A 21,069-nucleotide genomic window follows, 5' to 3' on the forward strand; every position below is an offset into this window, starting at 1 on the left:
ACAGCGTGAGTTCTGATCTCCCTGCTTCTCATACAATCATTTGCAAACCCTCCCAGGTGTTTGTTGGGAAGCAAGGGAGAAGTTACTTTCAATATGTAATTACAGATCCATTACACAGTATACATTCTAATCTCCGTACTCATTCAAGTAATTATTGACAGACCCTCTCGGGTTTTCATTAAAAAGCAACAGAGAACTTGTCCCTCGTCCTACAAGTTGACCTTTGCTGGCTTACAAGGAAGACGGTCTTTCTCCTCTGTAATTGTTTCGGCCTGTAGAGTGTCAAATTTGAGCACTTTGTCCTGGCGCTTTCCTTTTCTTGTTATCCATCCTGACTGAGCTGTTCTTCAGTCGCGTCTAGGTTACCTTCCAAAGGTGGTGTCCTGGTTCCTACTCAACCAGGAAATTGTGACTCCATCCTTTCAGGTTCTCAATGCTTCTCCGGAGCAGGCCTTCTTGGACATTGTGCGGGCTTTCTGGATTTATGTAGACAGGACTTACGGACATTCGACTCTTTTCGTCCTGTATGACTTTAGCAAATGGGTCTGGTCGGCCACTAAACAGACCTTGGGCAGGTGGCTCCGACTGACTATCTCCCATGTCTATTCCCTGGCGGACCTTCCGGCCTCCGCCTCAGTGAGGGCACAATCAACAAGAGCAGTGGGCGCTTCGGCGGAACAACTTTATAAAGCAGCCATGTGGTCCTCCGCCCATATGTTCAACAAGTTCTATTCTACTGATAACTTCGCCTCTGCTGATGCTGGATTCTGGCTCAGTGTTTTCCGAGCAGCACAGGAGCGTCCCATTTTTTAGGGAGACTGATTTGGGACGTCCCATTGTCAACCCTGATGCACCTGGCTTGCAGTTTGTATGGTTACCGGCTCCTCCTTTCACCATCACTATGTATGTTTGATCTGTGTGTGTCCCGGTCTTCTCTCTCCATCCTCTTCCTCCTTGCCTGAGGCTTGTTAACTATAACTGGTTGTCTAGGCTAGGGGCGGAGTGTAGGGGAGAGGGCAGTCTGTGCTGCTGGGCAAAGAAATTTAACTGTTTGGTGCCCAGGTTCCAGATCACCACCTATACCCATTGTCATTCCTGTGTCCCCATGGACTCCAAGAAAAGGATTTTACAGGTAAGGACAAAAATCCCCTTTTCATGGCACCCCTAGGCGAAAAGTTTCTTATTGGGAAACTCAGCAAATATTATTAAGTTAAGTAAATTGTGCTTATATGTCATCCTTAGTTTTAGTTTTATGGTGGTGGACAGGGTTAGGCTTCTGTTCATCCAAATATTTTTATGATTGGCAGCCACCAGCTGTGATTTTGCCTATCGCACTGACCATAAATATTGGTACTGGACCACCAACCTGTTGCATCCCATGGCACCCAATTTGGGAATCGTTGCTATGGACCATCCTCAGTACCCCTGCAAAGGATTATGTTGCCCAGATACTTCAGCTTTATATTATTATAGAAATCCTGGTAACTTGTTCTTTGGGTAAAAAGTTCTATATTTGTTCCTCTGACAGGTTGACATTTGTGCAGAAGAATTTGGAAATAACGTTAAACCTGTAGCTAGTCTCCTGGGTGATGTTAATGCAGTGACTCAGCAGGTAATTGTGAAGATGATGTATTGATGTGTGCCTCTCACCTGTCACCTGTCACAGCTCCCATCCTCCATACTTTACATGTGCCTGGTAACTCATGTGTTTGTCACACTATCTGACACCCAGCAGCTTTTACTATTTCTGGCGCTTTTATTCTCTGCATATAAATTACTAAATGGCCTCAATCCATAGTCATTCATTTAATATATATAAGAAAATGCATAGTAAAATTGGCAAAAAAAACAAAAACAAAATAAACTGCAAAATAACTTAAAACCAGTCTTTTATTGTACACTGTCTAAGTGTAAAAAAGACAAAGACCATAATACAGAGCGCTTAGAAAATCACTGCCCTGACTCTGTCCTGGGTGACATCCCTACTATGTCACAGCTCAACTTCCTGAATGGGGAATCTGACTGCGAGAGAGCATAGATCATTATCTTCGCAGATCAACGCATTTGCCTATACAACTGTGGATTTGGATATATTATTTATTTAGACACACTAAGCCGCGTATCCACTAGATAATAAATTGTACGATTTGAACAATAATGATATCATTCATCGTCCGCAGTATCGTCCAGCGGATATGCCATCAACGAACAGCGATGCACGCTCCCACTGGTCGTGGACGGCATCTTTCATCGCCCATACTTGCAGGGCAACCTCAGGTTCTGCAAGTACGGGGATGAGGGACGGTGACATCACTGAACGATATATCGTTCACTGTGGGTGCCCAATGTTGTTAATGACATTGAGCACATCACTGCTGGGGAAACACTAGACGATATCACTCATGAAGGATGTCGTCTGGTGGATACCTGCCCTTAGGGCCGGATTCAATTAGATACAAAATTGGCCGATTTTATTGTCGGCGATAAAATCGGCCGATTTCGCTGCAAATTATCGCTCCCGAAAAGTTTTCACTATTTCAGACCAGGTGAGAAAAACATGCAAAATCCCTATTTTCGCCTAAAAATGTGGAGATTTCTTTAAGAACCCTTTGGACACCCCCCTAATGAGAAATTACCGCAAAAGTTTTTCGGAATGTGGCGAAAAACATTGATCAAATTTTGGGTGAAAAAAAAATAGCTGAAAATGGGTTTAACATATTGGGTCTGCTAATTCAGGGGGCTATATGGATGCGTCAAGTGTTTTAAACATTGCACATAGTTGCAGCAGGTGTTTTTTTAACGTTTTTTAAAAGTGCACTTTTACAACACGAAAATATACTTCCACCCATTTTAACGTTCCCCCAATTTACGTGGAACAGTAATTACCAGGGGGAAAAATAGCTTTCTATAATTTTTTTTTTTATCTTTTCATATACGCAAATTACCGCCAACCGACGCAATTTAAGTCCCCAAAATACTTTTATTACGCCCAATCATAAATAATAAAATAATTTCCGATGTATGTCAGGTATTTTTTGGGGTACAGATGCAATTTCCTGCATGTCCTAACTTTTTCATCCAATTTTTGACTGTTTTTTACTTACCTATTTTCATCTGTTTTTGGTGAAAATCAGCACAATAAAAGATGCCCGGCGCTAGCAGAGTCTCACAGGACCTGGCACGCAAATAGGGGCTTTTTGGCATGACTGCAGATCCATAAGGACACATCTGTATACTGAAATGGGAAGGTCCTCTGTAACTGAGGAATGATACCTTTTTATTTCTCTCTAAGCTTTTAGAGCAGCTTCTTAAAACTTCCTGGAAGTATCCATCCAGCACTGAATGGTGGAAAAACCTCAAGACGAAGATAATGGCCAATGAGGAAAATGCAAAGGTAACTTATGGTGCATACACACGATCAGATTTTTCCTTCAGATATGAACGATAACGATTTAAAAATCGTTCAGTCGTTCATATCTGATGGAAAATCGTTCATATCTGACATGCCTGAACGATGGACGATTAACGATGCGCGTTCCCGTTTGTCAGATAACGATATCTGACATCTGATGGGTTTGCAGTCAGACTTGGACGATTCCATTCATTTTAATGCAGTCAAAAATCGTTCAATCGTTCAAATCGTTCAAAACTTTGGTAAAATCGTTCAAATCGTTCAGATCGTTTAATCGTTCAATCGTTCATCTGACAAATCTGACAAGTCTGACAAATCTGACCGTGTGTACGCTCCATAATACTAATTTAAGAATGTATGTTGGAGGGCCTCATAGGATTTAATTTATCATTTTATAGTTAATATCTGAGTCATTCTCAAAAACATATTATTGCAACTGCAGTCTTCTCAGGCAATTTAAAGCACACCCCTGGAGGGCAGCAATGTCACTTGGCTGTAGGTCTCAGTAGAGGTTTAGGGGTCTATGTACTGAGCCTTGGATGGAGATTAAGGTACCAACCAATCCGCTCCTAACTGTAGTTTTTCAAAAACAGCCTGTTTCATGGCAGTTAGGAGCTGATTGGCTGGTATTTTATTTCCATTCACTTTATCTCCATCCAAGGCTTAGTAAATAACCCCCATAATGTCTGATGAAATTTACGTATATACAGCAGGGCTTCCCATAATGCTTCAGGATTGTCACTAGTTCCCAGTAAAGGTGCATTATTCTCCATATTGGAACAGCCCATGAATGTGTCCCTCCCTGCTGTGTGGTACACTTGCATCCTTTATATTATGTCTTGTAATACTATAGAGCTTCCGATTTTTGCTTTGTGGTATAAACCAGATTATTCTAATAAAGTTAATAAAAAATCAACAGCGATCAACAGTATAGTTCGGTTTAACAGTTTTCTGGTGGAATTCCTGGGTTATGCTGCCTTACCTCTTTGTTTTGTCAATTTCATGAAGGCTTTGGCGTTGCATACATCTATTCCAATGAACTATTACAATGTGTTTCATCATGTGACCGAGGCTTTGCCTAAAAACAGCATCATTGTGAGTGAAGGGGCAAATACCATGGACATCGGTCGCACTGTTCTCCAGAACTTTCATCCGCGTCACAGGTAAATGGCCACGTTACTTGCACAGTTTCTGATGTCAGATCCTTTGCTCTGCTTGGTTCATATAACTTGTTTTTATCCTACATTTTGAAAGCAGAACTGTTACTTCTACACCACCATGTTATTTCTGCAGTAAGTGATCTGCAGAGGCAACCATCAATGCAAGTAACCCGTGATGGAGTGTAGCAGAGCATTCCAGTCCAGAACAATGTCGCATTGATTAAATGAGGAAAACCATTTTGGAGGACGGGTTTTTTCCATCGCCAATAAGACACAGTATGGTTTCCTAACAGATGTCCTGTTGCTGTTTTCCCCTACAGATTAGATGCCGGCACATTTGGCACAATGGGAGTTGGCCTGGGATTTGCCATAGCGGCAGCAATGGTAGTAAAAGATGAGAGCCCAGAGAAGCGAGTGGTGTGCGTGGAGGGGGACAGTGCATTTGGTTTCTCAGGCATGGAAGTTGAAACAATCTGCAGGTAGGAATCTGAATAAAACAGAAGGTGCCATATTCAGTTGTATATTCTTTGCAGTATTGTTTTATTGTTTGGATTACAATCATAGTATTAGTATTAGCACACATTTGTTGCTGATGCATTTAAAGAGTAGGATCGGATCATTAAATTAACCCTTTCACTACAGAGATTCAAATGGGGTTAGAACTTACCTAAAAGTAACCCTCCTCCCCCTTATAGTTGCTGTCGCTTGGATCCAGAAGAGGGATGGGGGTTGATAATGTCTTCACATGGGTGACAGAATGGCATCCTTAAGACCCGTCCTTTCCAGATAAAACTTTAGAGGTTTTTAAAGGCTAGGAAGTAGCAGAGAGGGCATTAAAACTGCCCTTTCACTCCAACCTGGCACCCGCAGACTTAGGCGCACCTTTGTTTGAAAGAGTAGAGTCACCTATTTCAAATGATGTGGCTCCTGAGTCGTTATGGGCCACTTTTCCACTTTAGCTCTCTCGAAGGTTTTATCCATCTCCCCCATTGTAATTTGCACATTTAGGAATGTTGTTTGTTATTGTTTTTGTTTGTCGATATACTGTATACATTTGTCTCTAATACAAGCTTCCTGTCTGTTATTGCACCTATTAAAAACCGTACCTATAAATACAGACCCAAACCATGTGCAACACTATACTTTTCTGTTTGCACGTATCTACTGTATGTTTAGGGTGGAAAACAGACAAAAGTAGGCAGCACTAGAATAGCAGTGTGTCTCTGTTTAGAGCCAGGAACCAGATAAAAGTAGGCAGCACTAGGACAGCAGCGTGTCTCTGTTTAGGGCCGGGAAACAGATAAAAGTAGGCAGCACTAGAATAGCAGCGTGTCTCTGTTTAGAGCCAGGAAACAGATAAAAGTAGGCAGCACTAGAATAGCAGTGTGTCTCTGTTTAGGGCCAGGAAACAGATAAAAGTAGGCAGCACTAGAATAGCAGTGTGTCTCTGTTTAGAGCCAGGAAACAGATAAAAGTAGGCAGCACTAGGACAGCAGCGTGTCTCTGTTTAGGGCCGGGAAACAGATAAAAGTAGGCAACACTAGGACAGCAACGTGTCTCTGTTTAGGGCCGGGAAACAGATAAAAGTAGGCAGCACTAGGACAGCAGCGTGTCTCTGTTTAGGGCCGGGAAACAGATAAAAGTAGGCAGCACTAGGACAGCAGCGTGTCTCTGTTTAGGGCCGGGAAACAGATAAAAGTAGGCAGCACTAGGACAGCAGCGTGTCTCTGTTTAGGACCAGGAAACAGATAAAAGTAGGCAGCACTAGGACAGCAGCGTGTCTCTGTTTAGGGCCGGGAAACAGATAAAAGTAGGCAGCACTAGGATAGCGCTGTGGAAATACTCTGCTTTAAAAATAAAGAATGCATCAGATCCCAAAACATAATGGTAATCTTTTTACCAAAAAATAATTATTTTTTTTTTTTAAAAGATTAGATCAAAACGACACATAGCAAAGTAAGCCAACATAAGCTAATTTACTTTGTGTAGGCAAAGTGTGGAATTCCTATAAAACTACGCATCCCAGCATGCCCTGCCACAGTTTGGCTCTTAGGGCATGCTAAATCTGTGGAAGTGCATGCTGGGATGTGTAGTTCAACAACAGCTGGTGGGCCACATATTGCCTATCCCTACCCTATATATTGCTGCCAGAGTTTGTTGCATGCAAACCGAATCTTTCAAAATTTTAGGTTTTCATGTTGAATTTCCACCTCTCCCACTCTTGTTATAAGCACTAAAAACACAACTGATTCAGCTTCAGTTATAACCATCTCATGGACATTGAATCGGGCAACTCATGGAACTAAAATATTCTTTTTAAGAATCGAAGAATTGCATATTAACCACTTGCCTGGCATGGTCGCATTTTTCCGACCACACCAGGCAGTGCTTTATCTGATCTGGTCGCAGTATTTTGATTAGTCAGATAAACTGTGTGGACGGCTGCAGGAAGAGAATCTTCCCGCAGCTGCTGCTCTCAGAGAGACCTTCTGATCCCTCTCCATTCCTGCACCCTCCTCCAGTGGCTGCTTTGCCTCCGATCACTGCTGATCGGTCAACACAACAGGACCCCCCACCCAGCGGCTTCAGAGATTAGCAGCTGCTGGGAAAAGGTATATTAACCCCCTCTCCCCCAAGTGTACCTGGTGCCTGAAGTCGCTGTAAATCGGAAAGTCGCGATGTTCCGGTGTTTCAAAAAAACTTTTTTATTCTTGTTTTACAAATATTACAAAACATTATTTTTTTTTTATGAAATCATTTTGGATAAGTTGAAATGTATCTGTTCTTCACCTAAATGAAAAAAACTCTTGTGTCTGTGCCTAAAATCACTTGACCATTAAGACAAACCATAAATGTGACATAAATTATATTTATTACTATAACAATAAACCTGTTAGAACTGCAGCTCCTCAGGACATGAAAATTTTAATAACAATGCAGTAATGCAATGTACCACTTCTACACATGAATAAAATAAAATCAAGGAGCTAGTGAAACTAATAAAATAAATGGGTTCCTTTAGTAGATGACAAAGTTCCTCTGGATACTGTTGGCTGGGTGTAATAATTCAATATATATAGCAAGTACTTATTCCCAATAACAGAATTATCCGTATCTCCTTATGCAAGAGAGGCCACTCACCGCTGGTGTATTGAAGTCCCGAATGAACCAAATAAGCGGGTGGACATATACAATCATTGATGGGAGCCCGGCCAAAAGGACATTCCACAGGGGCAACGGTCGACAACAAAATTCAGCCTACCCGCTGCAAGAGTCTCCAGACTCAGGGCTGGTTAACACAGTGTCGGAAAGTGGATCCCGTGGAGGAGGTGATACCCGTCACCTGCGGGCAACAGGGGGCAAGGAGCGGTGATATGAACTCCGGCACCCAGGATCAGCTGGAAGTGGTATGAGACGGTATCAGCGGGGGATGCCGCAAGGAGGTGGATGGAAGCCGCGAGGTCAGCAATAGTCTGTAACCGGGATGCACACTCCAGTGTGTTCAATCTCCCACAGGCGGCAATCAAAGGTCCGTCTGGATATATAGCAGCAGTTCAGGATAAAAAGTCAACACCTTGACGCGTTTCTCCTCATTGACTGAGGTTTTTTCAAAAGGCAAGATAAGTCTCTCCTTCTTGGGAGGAGATTATAAATGCACAATTACCAATAGCAGACTTTCAAATCAAGCTGAACACAATTAATCAATTAACAACTTTTTTTTATATGTTCTAACCATAAAGTATATAAATCAATACTTTCTGGTTTGTTTGTTCAATGGTTCAATTACTCAACCAGAAAGTATCGCGGCTTCCATCCACCTCCTTGCGGCATCCCCCACTGATACCGTCTCATACCACTTCCAGCTGATCCCGGGTGCCGGAGTTCATATCACCGCTCCTTGCCCCCTGTTGCCCGCAGGTGACGGGTATCACCTCCTTCACGGGATCCACTTTCCGACACTGTGTTAACCAGCCCTGAGTCTGGAGACTCTTGCAACGGGTAGGCTGAATTTTGTTGCCGACCGTTGCCCCTGTGGAATGTCCTTTTGGCCGGGCTCCCATCAATGATTGTATATGTCCACCCGCTTATTTGGTTCATTCGGGACTTCAATACACCAGCGGTGAGTGGCCTCTCTTGCATAAGGAGATACGGATAATTCTGTTATTGGGAATAAGTACTTGCTATATATATTGAATTATTACACCATGCCAACAGTATCCAGAGGAACTTTGTCATCTACTAAAGGAACCCATTTATTTTATTAGTTTCACTAGCTCCTTGATTTCATTTTATTCATATTTTATTCATGTGTAGAAGTGGTACATTGCATTACTGCATTGTTATTAAAATTTTCATGTCCTGAGGAGCTGCAGTTCTAACAGTTTTATTGTTATTGTAAGAAATATAATTCATGTCAAATTTCTGGTTTGTCTTCATGGTCAAGTGATTTTAGGCGCAGACACAAGAGTTTTTTTCGTTTTGGTTATTTTTGGGGGAATCCTAGGCAGATATCCCCTTGTCAGCTGCCAATAATTCACTGTTGAATTCCTGTTGTTTTATATCAGCGCTCCACTTCTTCTGAATTATTTGTATGTTCTTCACCTAATTCACTCATAAAAAAAAACAGACAATTTCTGAGCGGTTTTTAGCAAAAAAAATTAGTCCGTAAAGTGGTTAAAATTTCTGTATAAAGAGTAGATACTTTATGTCAACTTTTAAAAAAAAAAAAAAAATGAAGAAGCACTAACATATTTCATCAGGGTTCATATTTCTCAATCTACACCACGTCTCTTGGCGATCTTATCAGCTCTTTAGGATTTCAGTATCATCTGTATGTTGATGTTACTCAAAGCTACCAACCCTCCCCAGATTTGTTGCCATCTGTGTTGGACCGCATTACTGAATGTCTCTCTGCCATTTCATCTTGGATATAATTTTCCCACCTCAAACTTAATCTTTCCAAAACAGAATTTATAATATTTCCATATGCTAGTAGTCATTACCAACCTGATTTATCTATCACTGTTTATAACACAGTGATAAACCATACCCTTCTAGCTCGCTGCCTAGGTGTCATCCTTGACTCTGAACTGTCCTTTGTTCCCCACATTCAATCTGTTTCCAAATCATGTTACATACATCTAAAAAAACATACAGTATGCAGAATATGCCGATATCTTACACAAGATACTGCAAAAACTCTAATTCATGCACTCATTATTTCCCGCATTAATTATTGTAATAACCTCCTTACTGATCTTCCCCAGAACAGACTTTTACCACTACAATCTATTTTTGAATGATCTTCCACACTAAGCGTTAATTGTCTCCTGCTCCGCTCTGTCAGTCCCTCCATTGGTTACCTGTATCCTACCAAATTCAATATAAAATACTTTTACTTACACATAAGGCTACCAAACCAAACTACACCAACATGCATATCTTCGCTTATCTCAAAATATCTCCCAGCTCGAATTCTCGCTCTACACAAGATCTACATCTCTCATCCTTACGAATTACTTGCTCCAAATCATAGTTACAAGACTTTTTTGGGGAGCTGCACCCACTCTGTGGAATGCTCTCCCATGCACAATAAGACTTTCCTCTAGTCTCCAAACCTTCAAGCGGTCCCTAAAGGCATGCCTATCAAATTCCAGAGCCACCCACAAAACCTCCATAAGCTATCCTACCCTATTACATCCCCTCTATACAGTCAACACATAACTTTACATATTTTCTTTCTCCACTTTCACATCCCGCTGACCCCAGGCCAACATTCCTGTGTGACTGGACCATATGTAGCACTTACCCTTGTGTGTCAATGCCTATTTCCCTATAGATTGTAAGCTTGCAAGCAGGGCCCTCCTACCTCTATAGCTGTCTGTTATTACTGCTTTGTTCCCAATTGTAAAGCACAACGGGATATGCTAGCGCTATACAGATGTATCCTCATGCATCTAGCCTCAATACGCCATCTAATTTGCCTAGCATAAGTGAGCCGCTAGGTCCCGTGCTACTTTGCTAGCGTCTGGCTTCTTTTTTTTTTGCAGAAAAAAAGACGCCTCACGCCAGTCGCAATGCAATGAGACTAGGCCGCACCAGACACCTGATGCTAGTAGCAATGCAATAAGACTAGGCCGCACATGCAGACTGTGCTGATTAATTTGATATGCAACACTTGTATATCTGTGTATGCCTGAACATGGACTGAAGAAGGCTGTGGCCGCTACATTGTAGCACTTCGTATACAGATTCAGAGACTCAGTCGCACACAGATATATACAAGTGTTGAATCAGATTAATCAGCACAGTCTGCTGGTGTGTCCTAGTTGCATCGCATTGCAACTTAGGGCCGTATTCAATTAGAGGCGAAAAGCCGTAATCGGCAAAAAGTTTTGCCTATTGCCGCTTTTCGCATGTTCGGAACTTATCTCCAAATTCATTTCCAGTCAGAATTCGCCTAAGTGGAAACTCAGTGCAATGTAATAGGCGAAAAAGTTTCTCTTAAGAATAGCAAGTGCAACATCTTTATTTTGGGGTGCAAATGTGGGGAATAAACCCAGAACCCTTGCACAGTCCCCCAAAGGACAAATCTGCCAAAAAAAAGCCAATCTAAGAACACCCCAAAAAAGTACTTTCATTTTTGGGGTGAAAAAGTAAAAAGTGGGGGGACAAGCTTAAAAAATAGCGAAATAGACTTGCAAGGATGGGTCAGGTGTTTTTAGGATTGAAGGTGCATGCCACAGGTGCGTTTTTTGATGTTTTTTTAAAAGTTCACTTTAGAGACATAAAAATATGCGAACACCCATTTTCAAGTACCCCAAATTTGACTGGACTATTTGTTTTCACCAAAAAATACTGCTTTATGCCATTCTTCACCACTTATGCAAAGACACTAATAAGAAGCAATTTAAACAACTGAAGTACCCCAAACACTTTTATTAGGGCTATTAGTACACATCTACATTGTTTCCCTATGTTAGTGCTACTTTTTTGGGGGTACAGACTGACTTCCCCACTTCTGACAGTACTTTCTGCCTGTTCCGCATTCGCCGCTCTCCGTTTTCACCTGTTAAGGAATTGAATAGGGCGAAAAGCAGGGAAGCACACGAAAAGTTTTCGACTCTGAAACAGGCGAAGGAGGCGTAAACTCGGACAGGCGAAACTTGTCCGACTTTTCGGCTCTAATTGAATACGGGTCTCAGATGCATTTATGGCAAAAAAAAGACGCAAAAAAGATGCCGGCGTAGCAGAGTCTCACGGGACCTGACGCGCCTGTCACGACCAGCCGGCCGATTCTCCAGATACCTCAATCTGAGAATCGCCACCAGTGACTTGTGGTTACCTCAGCACGTGCGGTTACTCTAACACGGTTCTGCCACCACCAACTAAGTTAACGGGAGTCGTTAGGTTCTCCCCATATAGGTACGTAGCTTTGACCTCACAGGCTCGTGAATTCGACAAGAACACGGAGAATACACTGGATTAAGAATGTTTAATCCGAAAAATATTTCCAAGGTTATTGATTACAGAAAAAGGTAGTACAAATATGGACAATACAAATATATCACAAATAGGTTTCAGAAAGTAAAAGGAATTAAAAATGAAAAAGAACCCAGAGTCTTTACATCTAGACTCAGTCGTGAAGGAGACACAGGAGCATTGGATTCTGGCCAGTCGTCAGGACTCTCCTTGGGCACAAGAACACTTATCACTGAGGGAGATGCATAGTTATACCCTCACAGCTGCACTAGCCCCCACCTTTGGGTTTTTCACTCTTTCATTGCTGTACACTGGGCATTAAGAAATCGGCCACACCCTTCCATATTGCCTATAGGAAGTAGGGGGTCTTGAAACAGTGTGAAGGGGTCTTTAGAAACCAATAAGCAGGTAACATACCCTACATTCCTGTCATCTCCCTCCTAAAGGATTTTATATCCCATGACCTGGCTTGACCAGGTCTGACCATCTGCATTAAGGATGTATCTCTCCCCAAACTTTATGGCCTGTAGAGAGAAGAGATGGTTATCTAGATGCCTGGTTCCAGGAAGACAAATCTCCTCCAAGCTTTGTATTCCTACAGGTCAAATACAGGACACTGCCTAGAAACCATGTTGATACACACATTTATATATATATATATATATATACATTTACATGACATCATTCCTGGCGATTATTCTTGAGATAAACGCCACAGCGCCGAGAGTGGATTTTTAGCACGACTGCAGCAAATGTGTGTAAGGACACATCTCTATAAGTAGCTGTTAATAATAATATGCCTATAAATGTTCCCTCCCTTAAAGTGTGTTCTGTGTGTCTGTCTGTCCAGATATAACCTTCCGATCATTATCATTGTGGTGAATAACAATGGAATTTACAATGGGTTAGATGAGGACTCTTGGACTAATGTGCTAAAGTCTGGGGACCCAGCTTCCGTGTAAGTATTGGCATGCTATTTTGGATTGCAATGTAAAATAGTTAATATGTAAAGATGGCCACAAACATATCAGGTTTAATTGTTTTGAATGAACGATTGTACTTCTGTACAGTTACAAACGCACTTCCAATCATTGTTTGGTTTTTGCCTTATAGCCACATAGATTTACATATTTACAAAAGTGCCGAAAGGAAATAAACCAAACAATCTAAAAAAATGATAGTGGTATAAATTCCCATGCGCCTAAAAGCAGCCCGTGGTTTATAGATGTACAAAGAAGTGTCACTCACACTCCACCAATAGAATTTGCAAAGAAAATATTACCAAAATAATCTTCAGGCGCTTTGAAACAGAGGGCCTGATTCAGAGCCGGACACTATATGCGGACGGTCGTTCTGAAAAAGGGGCCGGATATTTAAATTGAGCGCTCGCTCTTTGCGGTCTGTTGACGCCTCTATGTCTGAACGAGCAAACGAAACATGCGCTCGCTATTTTGTAAAGACGCCCCCTGGCCGCTCGCATCATACGTCATCTCTGCTATTTATTAGATTAATTGAGTACATCAAAAGGCGTATGAACTGCTCGCTATTCTTGTAGCATTTTCCTACCGCAATCATGCGAGCAGTTCAGGCTAAAAGACAACCAAGTGACGTGGCCGATGACGCTACTTTGTTAATTATGCACACCCTTAAAACACCCGTTTTGACCGTTTGGTACACCTGCGTTCGGATCTCCACTCCCCGTTTTCAAGCACCTTCCCCTGTTACCACCCACAAACGCCTCATCCTGTCACTCAAATTAGCAGGCATTCGCTATTTTGCGAGCACACGATTTCCGACCGCACTGACTGGTTGGCACATGCGCATTACAACCCATACGCATGCGCAGATGTGCGAACATCGCTTGGAGCGAACGAGCGGCCACATACGAGCGGCTCTGAATCAGGCCCAGACTCCTTTCCTTTCAAGTGATATCTAAAACTCAAACATAAAAACACGGAAAGAACCCATTGTATAGTATGTTGGAAAATTCCACTTGGTAAAAAACATGAAATGAGATCCCTCTTTGGGGCCTCTAAACTTGTACCAAAAATGGTGGTCTACTTTGTTAAGGTAGACAATGACAGCACAGAATCTCTCTTTCACATCCGCAACGTCACTTCCGGTTACGTGTTTCCAATTCATTCAGATTTGATCATCATATGGTAGGAGAGAAGAGACTGTGTAACTGCACTGTGCAGTTATATAACAGTATATACTGGGTATATGGGCTACACAATTAAATGTGTGTAGGACGTTGCAGGCTATACAAAGTCTTCTAGTTCCACTAAAGACAATTGCATTCTTGTTCTTAATACGACGTTCTGCTCCATATAGATCCACAGTCTCTTCTCTCCTACCATATGATGACCAAACCTGAATGAATTGGAAACACGTAACCGGAAGTGACGTTGTGGATGTGAAAGAGAGATTCTGTGCTGTCATTGTCTACCTTAACAAAGTAGACCACCATATTTGGTACGAGTTTAGAGGCCCCAAAGAGGGATCTCATTTCATGTTTTTTACCAAGTGGAATTTTCCAACATACTATACAATGGGTTCTTTCCGTGTTTTTATGTTTGAGTTTTAGATATCACTTGAAAGGAAAGGAGTTTGTTTCAAAGCGCCTGAAGATTATTTTGGTAATATTTTCTTTGCAAACCAAACAATCTGTCTGCCAACATGGAAGTATATCCATAGTAGGGACAATAAAGTAAATTAGCAATTATCATTAAATTAATTACTATTATTAACACTTTATTTAAGTGCTGACATAAATCACAGCGCTCTACATTAAAGGGATTATGTCATGACAGATACAAAATACTTGAAACAGAAGGTAAAGATGGCCCTGCACAATTTATATTACAATGTAAAAGGTGTAGGGAACAAATGATACATAAGGTAGCGAGAGCACAGTTGCATTTTCTGTTGGGGAAAGGGAGGCAGCTATTGGTGGGTAGCAGCATTATCAGCCTCCAATAATAAAGTATCTACTGGCGACTGCCGGTGGTTTACTACAAAGCTGTCACTGGTAACTATTGGTGGTGTATAACTAAGCTGTCACTGCCATCTATCTGCCTGTGGTGTATAACAAAGCTGTCACTGCCATCTATCTGCCTGTGGTGTATAACTAAGCTGTCACTGCCATCTATCTGCCTGTGGTGTATAACAAAGCTGTCACTGCCATCTATCTGCCTGTGGTGTATAACAAAGCTGTCAGTGCCATCTATCTGCCAGTGGTGTATAACAAAGCTGTCACTGCCATCTATCTGCCAGTGGTGTATAACAAAGCAGTCACTGCCATCTATCTGCCAGTGGTGTATAACAAAGCTGTCACTGCCATCTATCTGCCAGTGGTGTATAACAAAGCTGTCACTGCCATCTATCAGCCGGTGTATAACAAAGCTGTCATTGCCATCTATCTGCCTGTGGTGTATAACAAAGCTGTCACTACCATCTATCAGCCGGTGTATAACAAAGCTGTCACTGCCATCTATCTGCCAGTGGTGTATAACAAAGCTGTCACTGCCATCTATCTGCCAGTGGTGTATAACAAAGCTGTCACTGCCATCTATCTGCCAGTGGTGTATAACAAAGCAGTCACTGCCATCTATCAGCCGGTGTATAACAAAGCTGTCATTGCCATCTATCTGCCTGTGGTGTATAACAAAGCTGTCACTGCCATCTATCTGCCTGTGGTGTATAACAAAGCTGTCACTGCCATCTATCTGCCTGTGGTGTATAACAAAGCTGTCACTGCCATCTATCTGCCAGTGGTGTATAACAAAGCTGTCACTTCCATCTATCTGCCTGTAGTGTATAACAAAGCTGTCACTGCCATCTATCTGCCAGTGGTGTATAACAAAGCTGTTACTGCCATCTATCTGCCTGTGGTGTATAACAAAGCTGTCACTGCCATCTGCCAGTGGTGTATAACAAAGCAGTCACTGCCTTCTATCTGCCAGTGGTGTATAACAAAGCTGTCACTGCCATCTGCCAGTGGTGTATAACAAAGCTGTCACTGCCTTCTATCTGCCAGTGGTGTATAACAAAGCTGTAACTGCCATCTATCTGCCTGTGGTGTATAACAAAGCTGTCACTGCCATCTATCTGCCAGTGGTGTATTACAAAGCAGTCACTGGCAATTGCCGCTGGTGTATTACAAAGCAGTCACTGGCAATTGCCGCTGGTGTATTGCGGTTGGAAAGGGGAGAGACCGCAGAAGGCAAAGATAAGAAAATTAAAGCAGACACTGTAGAAATCTTAAAACTGTAATATACTTACAACCATTATTGCCCTTCACCAATTATCATTACTGGGCATCCTTCCATTCCTGGTTCATGTGACATGGGCATTGTTGTGTAAAGTGGTTAATTTCTGTAGTTGTGTGACAGGGGTTTACTGTAGTGTCACACTCACTGTTGTAAATAGTCAGGACAGCTATTCCCCATGTTCTTTGGCAGTTGCTACCACCAAGTAGGCAGCAGAGATCACCAAAGCAGCAACAGAGATGGCAATAGCTATGGCCATGGGCAGAAACTACAATTGATAACAACTGTTAAACTGGGCTCAGAAGCTAAACTGATATGGTATTTAGTGGATCTATAGTAGATGCACACCTCCACAATTCACAGCTCTTTCTGCCTCTACCGGGTAATAACATGATCACACTGCAGCCAATCCTTGGAGGGGGCTTGGCTCTATAGAGGCCTTCTGATTAGTCCAATGCTTCTGATAGTTCATGAAGCCCCTATCTATCATCATGGTTATTGTTGTTTCCATGCTCTGCCTTGCTAGAGCCTGCGTTCCTGTTCTGATTAACGTCTGGTGTGACCCTGCCTGGGTACTGACTTTGTCTGTTCCTGAAATCCTGACCTTGTCTGCTTCAGAAATTCTGACATGTGCTTGGATACTAACCTGACCTCTGCCTGCCCTGACATATGCCTAGATAATGACCTTCTCTATTTGTTGCTAACCCTGACAACTGCCTAAATATTGATCTTGCCTGTTAGCCGCCTGCCCTGACATCTGTGTAGATACTAATCTTGTCCGTTAGCCTGTCCTGTCCTGACTGCTAACTAGATCCTGACTTTATCTATAAACTGCCTGCCCTGACCTCAGACTGACTATTGTTACCTGCACTGCCCACCCTGCCGCCTGGTTATGTTTCCATTCCCTGGAGTTGGTGGATGCTTGTGCCACATGAATCCTGCTGGTGATTTCTGTTATCTCATTTGTCTCATTGCGGTTCACCTCATCAGTCTCCAATATATCTTGTGCCAATGTTGGAACTGGTATAGGTCCTGTGGGCAACTGGGTACCTGTGAGCAAATCATACTCTATGGGAAAGGTACGGCTATAGATGAAAGTCATATGTAGCCGGTTCTACTGAACTCATTCCATTTTCTGTCATTGGGATACATTTATACTACATTGATGTATTAATGGCCACAAGCTGTTACTAGAGTAGACTGTCCCTAAAGTCCAGGTAACAAGAGATAAGTCAGGGAAAAGTATTTTGTTATGGGAAAATAATCTACGGTCACAAGAATATTCTAATGAGTGTAATCTATTATCTTTTTGGTGTTGGCTATCAACACTAATTTGGCCCTATGTGGTAAAGCTGTTTGGTTCAAGCATCGGCTCTGTACATCACCCAGCTGAAACTATTCCGTGTAGGGAGGCATATGTGACCTTTAGAACCATAACATCTTTATGTTTGACACATTGTATACAAGTCTGTTACATTATTTATCCTTTCATATTTATTTTACCTAACAACATATACTTTATACATGTGTCCAATAGTATGTCCTAACTACCTTAGACTAGAATGTGCATAAAAATAGGATAAACACTGTAATGACATGCATTGTACATGGAAACTATGCTGCCTCCAGGAAGCTTGTTTGTTCTTCATATTTGCTATGTTTTATTTTTTTTCCCAGTGCACCTCCTGTTTCTCTAAAGCCAAATGCTCGCTATGAGCAGGTTATGACGGCATTCGGTGGGAAAGGATACTTTGTGAATACGCCTGAAGAGCTGCAGCGAGCGCTGAATTCCAGCTTCTCTGAGAAACACTCACCGTCACTCATCAATGTCATGATCAATCCACAGTCAGACAGGAAGAAGCAGGTAAAAGTGCTGTCATCATCGTTTGTGGTGTCCAAACAGTACCCTTGCTGATCAAGGGACTGTTCTTTTCGCCGTATTGTAGTAGGGCCTCCAAGTGCGTCATACATGACCCCATCTCTTTCTAGTTATTTCACAGCAGCGCGAGTAAAATGTTTTCATGCTGCAGCATATCCATGAGACCTTCAGATATCTAGTGGAGATGCTATTGTTATGGGCTAAAATTTCAGCCTCAGCAGTCTTGAATTGCTCCTCATCTCTACCTTCATACTTGGGAGGCGGACATTGAGTCAACTAAGATTTGGGGTCCCTTCCATTCCCTGTGGAGGTCCTGTTCTGTCCTGAACTGGATAAATTATTTACCAGGACACTGTGTACAAAAGTTATTTTCTCCATCAGTGCCCATAGACCCAGGGTTCCCCCGGTTTCACTCCTTTTGTACATATGGGAAGGTGAGGATTCAAGCCTCCAGATGGGCATTCTCTGATTCCTATCTCTAGCTGGTCCAGAAACTGGTCTATAATCTTAAGCTCCTAAATGTGCTGTAGACAGTGCACAGGTCCACATTGTAGTACTCGCAGACTTTGTCAATAGCATGGAGCTAGGTAAGTGCAAGGTGTCTATGGCCATAAAGGATACTTACATTTTCTGGTGCTACACATCAACCTGGAATAGCGCCATCGCTATTCTCGGAGATTAGCATTATGCCTGCCCTTCTCAGATCCAGGTGGGTGGCAGTCATCCTTTACCTGGACAACCTACTGAATTATCCGGCCTTGCTGCAGGCATGTTCTGGAGACATTCTGGATTATGCCGGATGAATACAGTGTGCGTAGGAACATTTCTGGATCTACTGTAACTAATGGTTATAGATGCATTTCTCAGTTAATACAGCAGATTAATCCTTAGAATGTTTTTCTGTGTTTTATCAGTATTAAAGGTTTTACAGTCAGGAAGAGTTGTTAGAACTTTTTTTGTTATTGATTCCCATAAGCTAAAAGCAATATGTATATTTATTTTACATGTCTGGCTTAAAATGTTTCATTCAAGTAAAGTGTTAAATTGTTCTGTTTTTAAGACGCTGGGTGTAAGCACAATGATCTTCCTCACAAGGTTCTCAAGGTTCTCAGACATCCTTACATAATAGCTTGCTTTGAGCTTCAGCAGTGCTTACAGAGATTTTGGCATAGCTAAACATCCTTGGGCCTTGTTATCCCAAGAACACCTACAGAAAACTGCACAGTCATTAATTCCGTTTGTCTTACTCCTTGTGGGAGAGAAGGAATCTCACATGGAGGTCATTGAACTCACACAGCCACGGTTTCAAAGCAGATGGCAGAGTTGGGGGGAAATACACAGTTGACCATTTTCTACTTTTTCTGTGTCCCTGCTCCGGCATCCATCTTGCACTCAATGATCAAAACATAAAAGAGGAGAGATGGAAATGATTGATGCCCATATGCACATAAGCCTAAAGCTACTTAAATGTCTTCTGTTTACACACACAAAGCAATAAACTGAAAATAGAAACAAGAATTTAATTTACAACCTATATAGGAAGCAGTTTGCTTTTAGCTCTTACCCTTCTTCCTTACTATGCCTGCTTGTGTTCTACTTCTAGTTGGGTAAGAGGAAATATTTAATTGGTGTCTGGATTTATTTTTTGTATTTTTCAGGAGTTCCATTGGCTGACTCGTTCCAATCTGTGATTGGCTACTCTTACCTGCTTGATGGATAAAGCATCATGTGACTTACTACTTATTCTAATGAAGATCACTGCTAATAATTCAAACTGAATTTATAAATCATTTTTAAATACGTTAGTAATACTATAGAAATGAAATCACATTATTTGGGAATTGTAAATCAGACTATGTATTGTGTACATTGCATTGAAAAAGATTGTTTTAAAAACCAAAAAGCCTCTGTCCTGAGTAATGTCATTAGTACTAAGTACTAATAAAATTCCTTGGTATGTGTTGGCGTAATGTATTATTATTTTATTATGACCTAGGATAGATTGTATGCAGTGAGAGATGATTATGGAAGTTGTGATGAAGACAGATTATATTTCTGGTAGTGTTACTTGAATATTAGAACATGGGAATGAATACAACGTTTAGCAAACATTTGATGTTAAAAGGCAATACAGATTTAAAGGCTTGTTAAAAATAAGCAAAAACAGGTTTATTGTATAGAAATATAGTTTTTTTGGGGCTATTTCCTCCCTCTTATACCCATTTTCTCCAAACACCCTCATACTTACCTGTATTTAACCCATGTTGGATATGTTCTCTATCAACTTACCAAATCACTAAACATCAAGCCTCACAGATTCTTTCAGAATGGCTAAATCCATAAGGTGGAATAAGTTTGCAAGCTAGATAGCCGACAATGGGGGGGTTGTTATCAAACAGGTGGAGACGTTACCCATACAAGAGGATAGGTGGAGAAGTTACCCATACAAGAGGATAGGTGGAGAAGTTACCCATAAAAGAGGACAGGTGGAGAAGTTACCCATACAAGAGGATATCTATAGAAGTTACCCATACAAGAGGACAGGTGGAGAAGTTACCCATACAAGAGGACAGGTGGAGAAGTTACCCATACAAGAGGACAGGTGGAGAAGTTACCCATACAAGAGGACAGGTGGAGAAGTTACCCATACAAGAGGACAGGTGGAGACGTTACCCATACAAGAGGACAGGTGGAGACGTTACCCATACAAGAGGACAGGTGGAGACGTTACCCATACAAGAGGACAGGTGGAGACGTTACCCATACAAGAGGACAGGTGGAGACGTTACCCATACAAGAGGACAGGTGGAGAAGTTACCCATACAAGAGGATAGGTGGAGAAGTTACCCATAGAAGAGGATAGGT

At 41.8% G+C, this 21,069-nt stretch overlaps 1 protein-coding gene across 1 annotated transcript in view; it reads left to right on the top strand.

The window, feature by feature from the left end:
* Window positions 1-20,144, top strand: part of HACL1 (2-hydroxyacyl-CoA lyase 1) — a 55,306-nt gene extending 35,162 nt beyond the window's left edge. Inside the window, exons 11-17 of the mRNA XM_088445409.1 lie at window positions 1,529-1,612; window positions 3,293-3,394; window positions 4,421-4,575; window positions 4,893-5,051; window positions 12,905-13,012; window positions 18,003-18,189; window positions 19,863-20,144. Coding sequence (XP_088301535.1) covers window positions 1,529-1,612; window positions 3,293-3,394; window positions 4,421-4,575; window positions 4,893-5,051; window positions 12,905-13,012; window positions 18,003-18,189; window positions 19,863-19,895 — 828 coding nt within the window. The 3' untranslated portion in view covers window positions 19,896-20,144. The remainder of the gene's footprint in view (window positions 1-1,528; window positions 1,613-3,292; window positions 3,395-4,420; window positions 4,576-4,892; window positions 5,052-12,904; window positions 13,013-18,002; window positions 18,190-19,862) is intronic.
* The last annotated feature ends 925 nt before the right edge of the window (window positions 20,145-21,069 follow it).

This window comes from Taudactylus pleione, unplaced genomic scaffold (assembly GCF_031769625.1).
Source record: "Taudactylus pleione unplaced genomic scaffold, aTauple2 ptg000380l, whole genome shotgun sequence".
Lineage (NCBI taxonomy): Eukaryota > Metazoa > Chordata > Amphibia > Anura > Myobatrachidae > Taudactylus > Taudactylus pleione.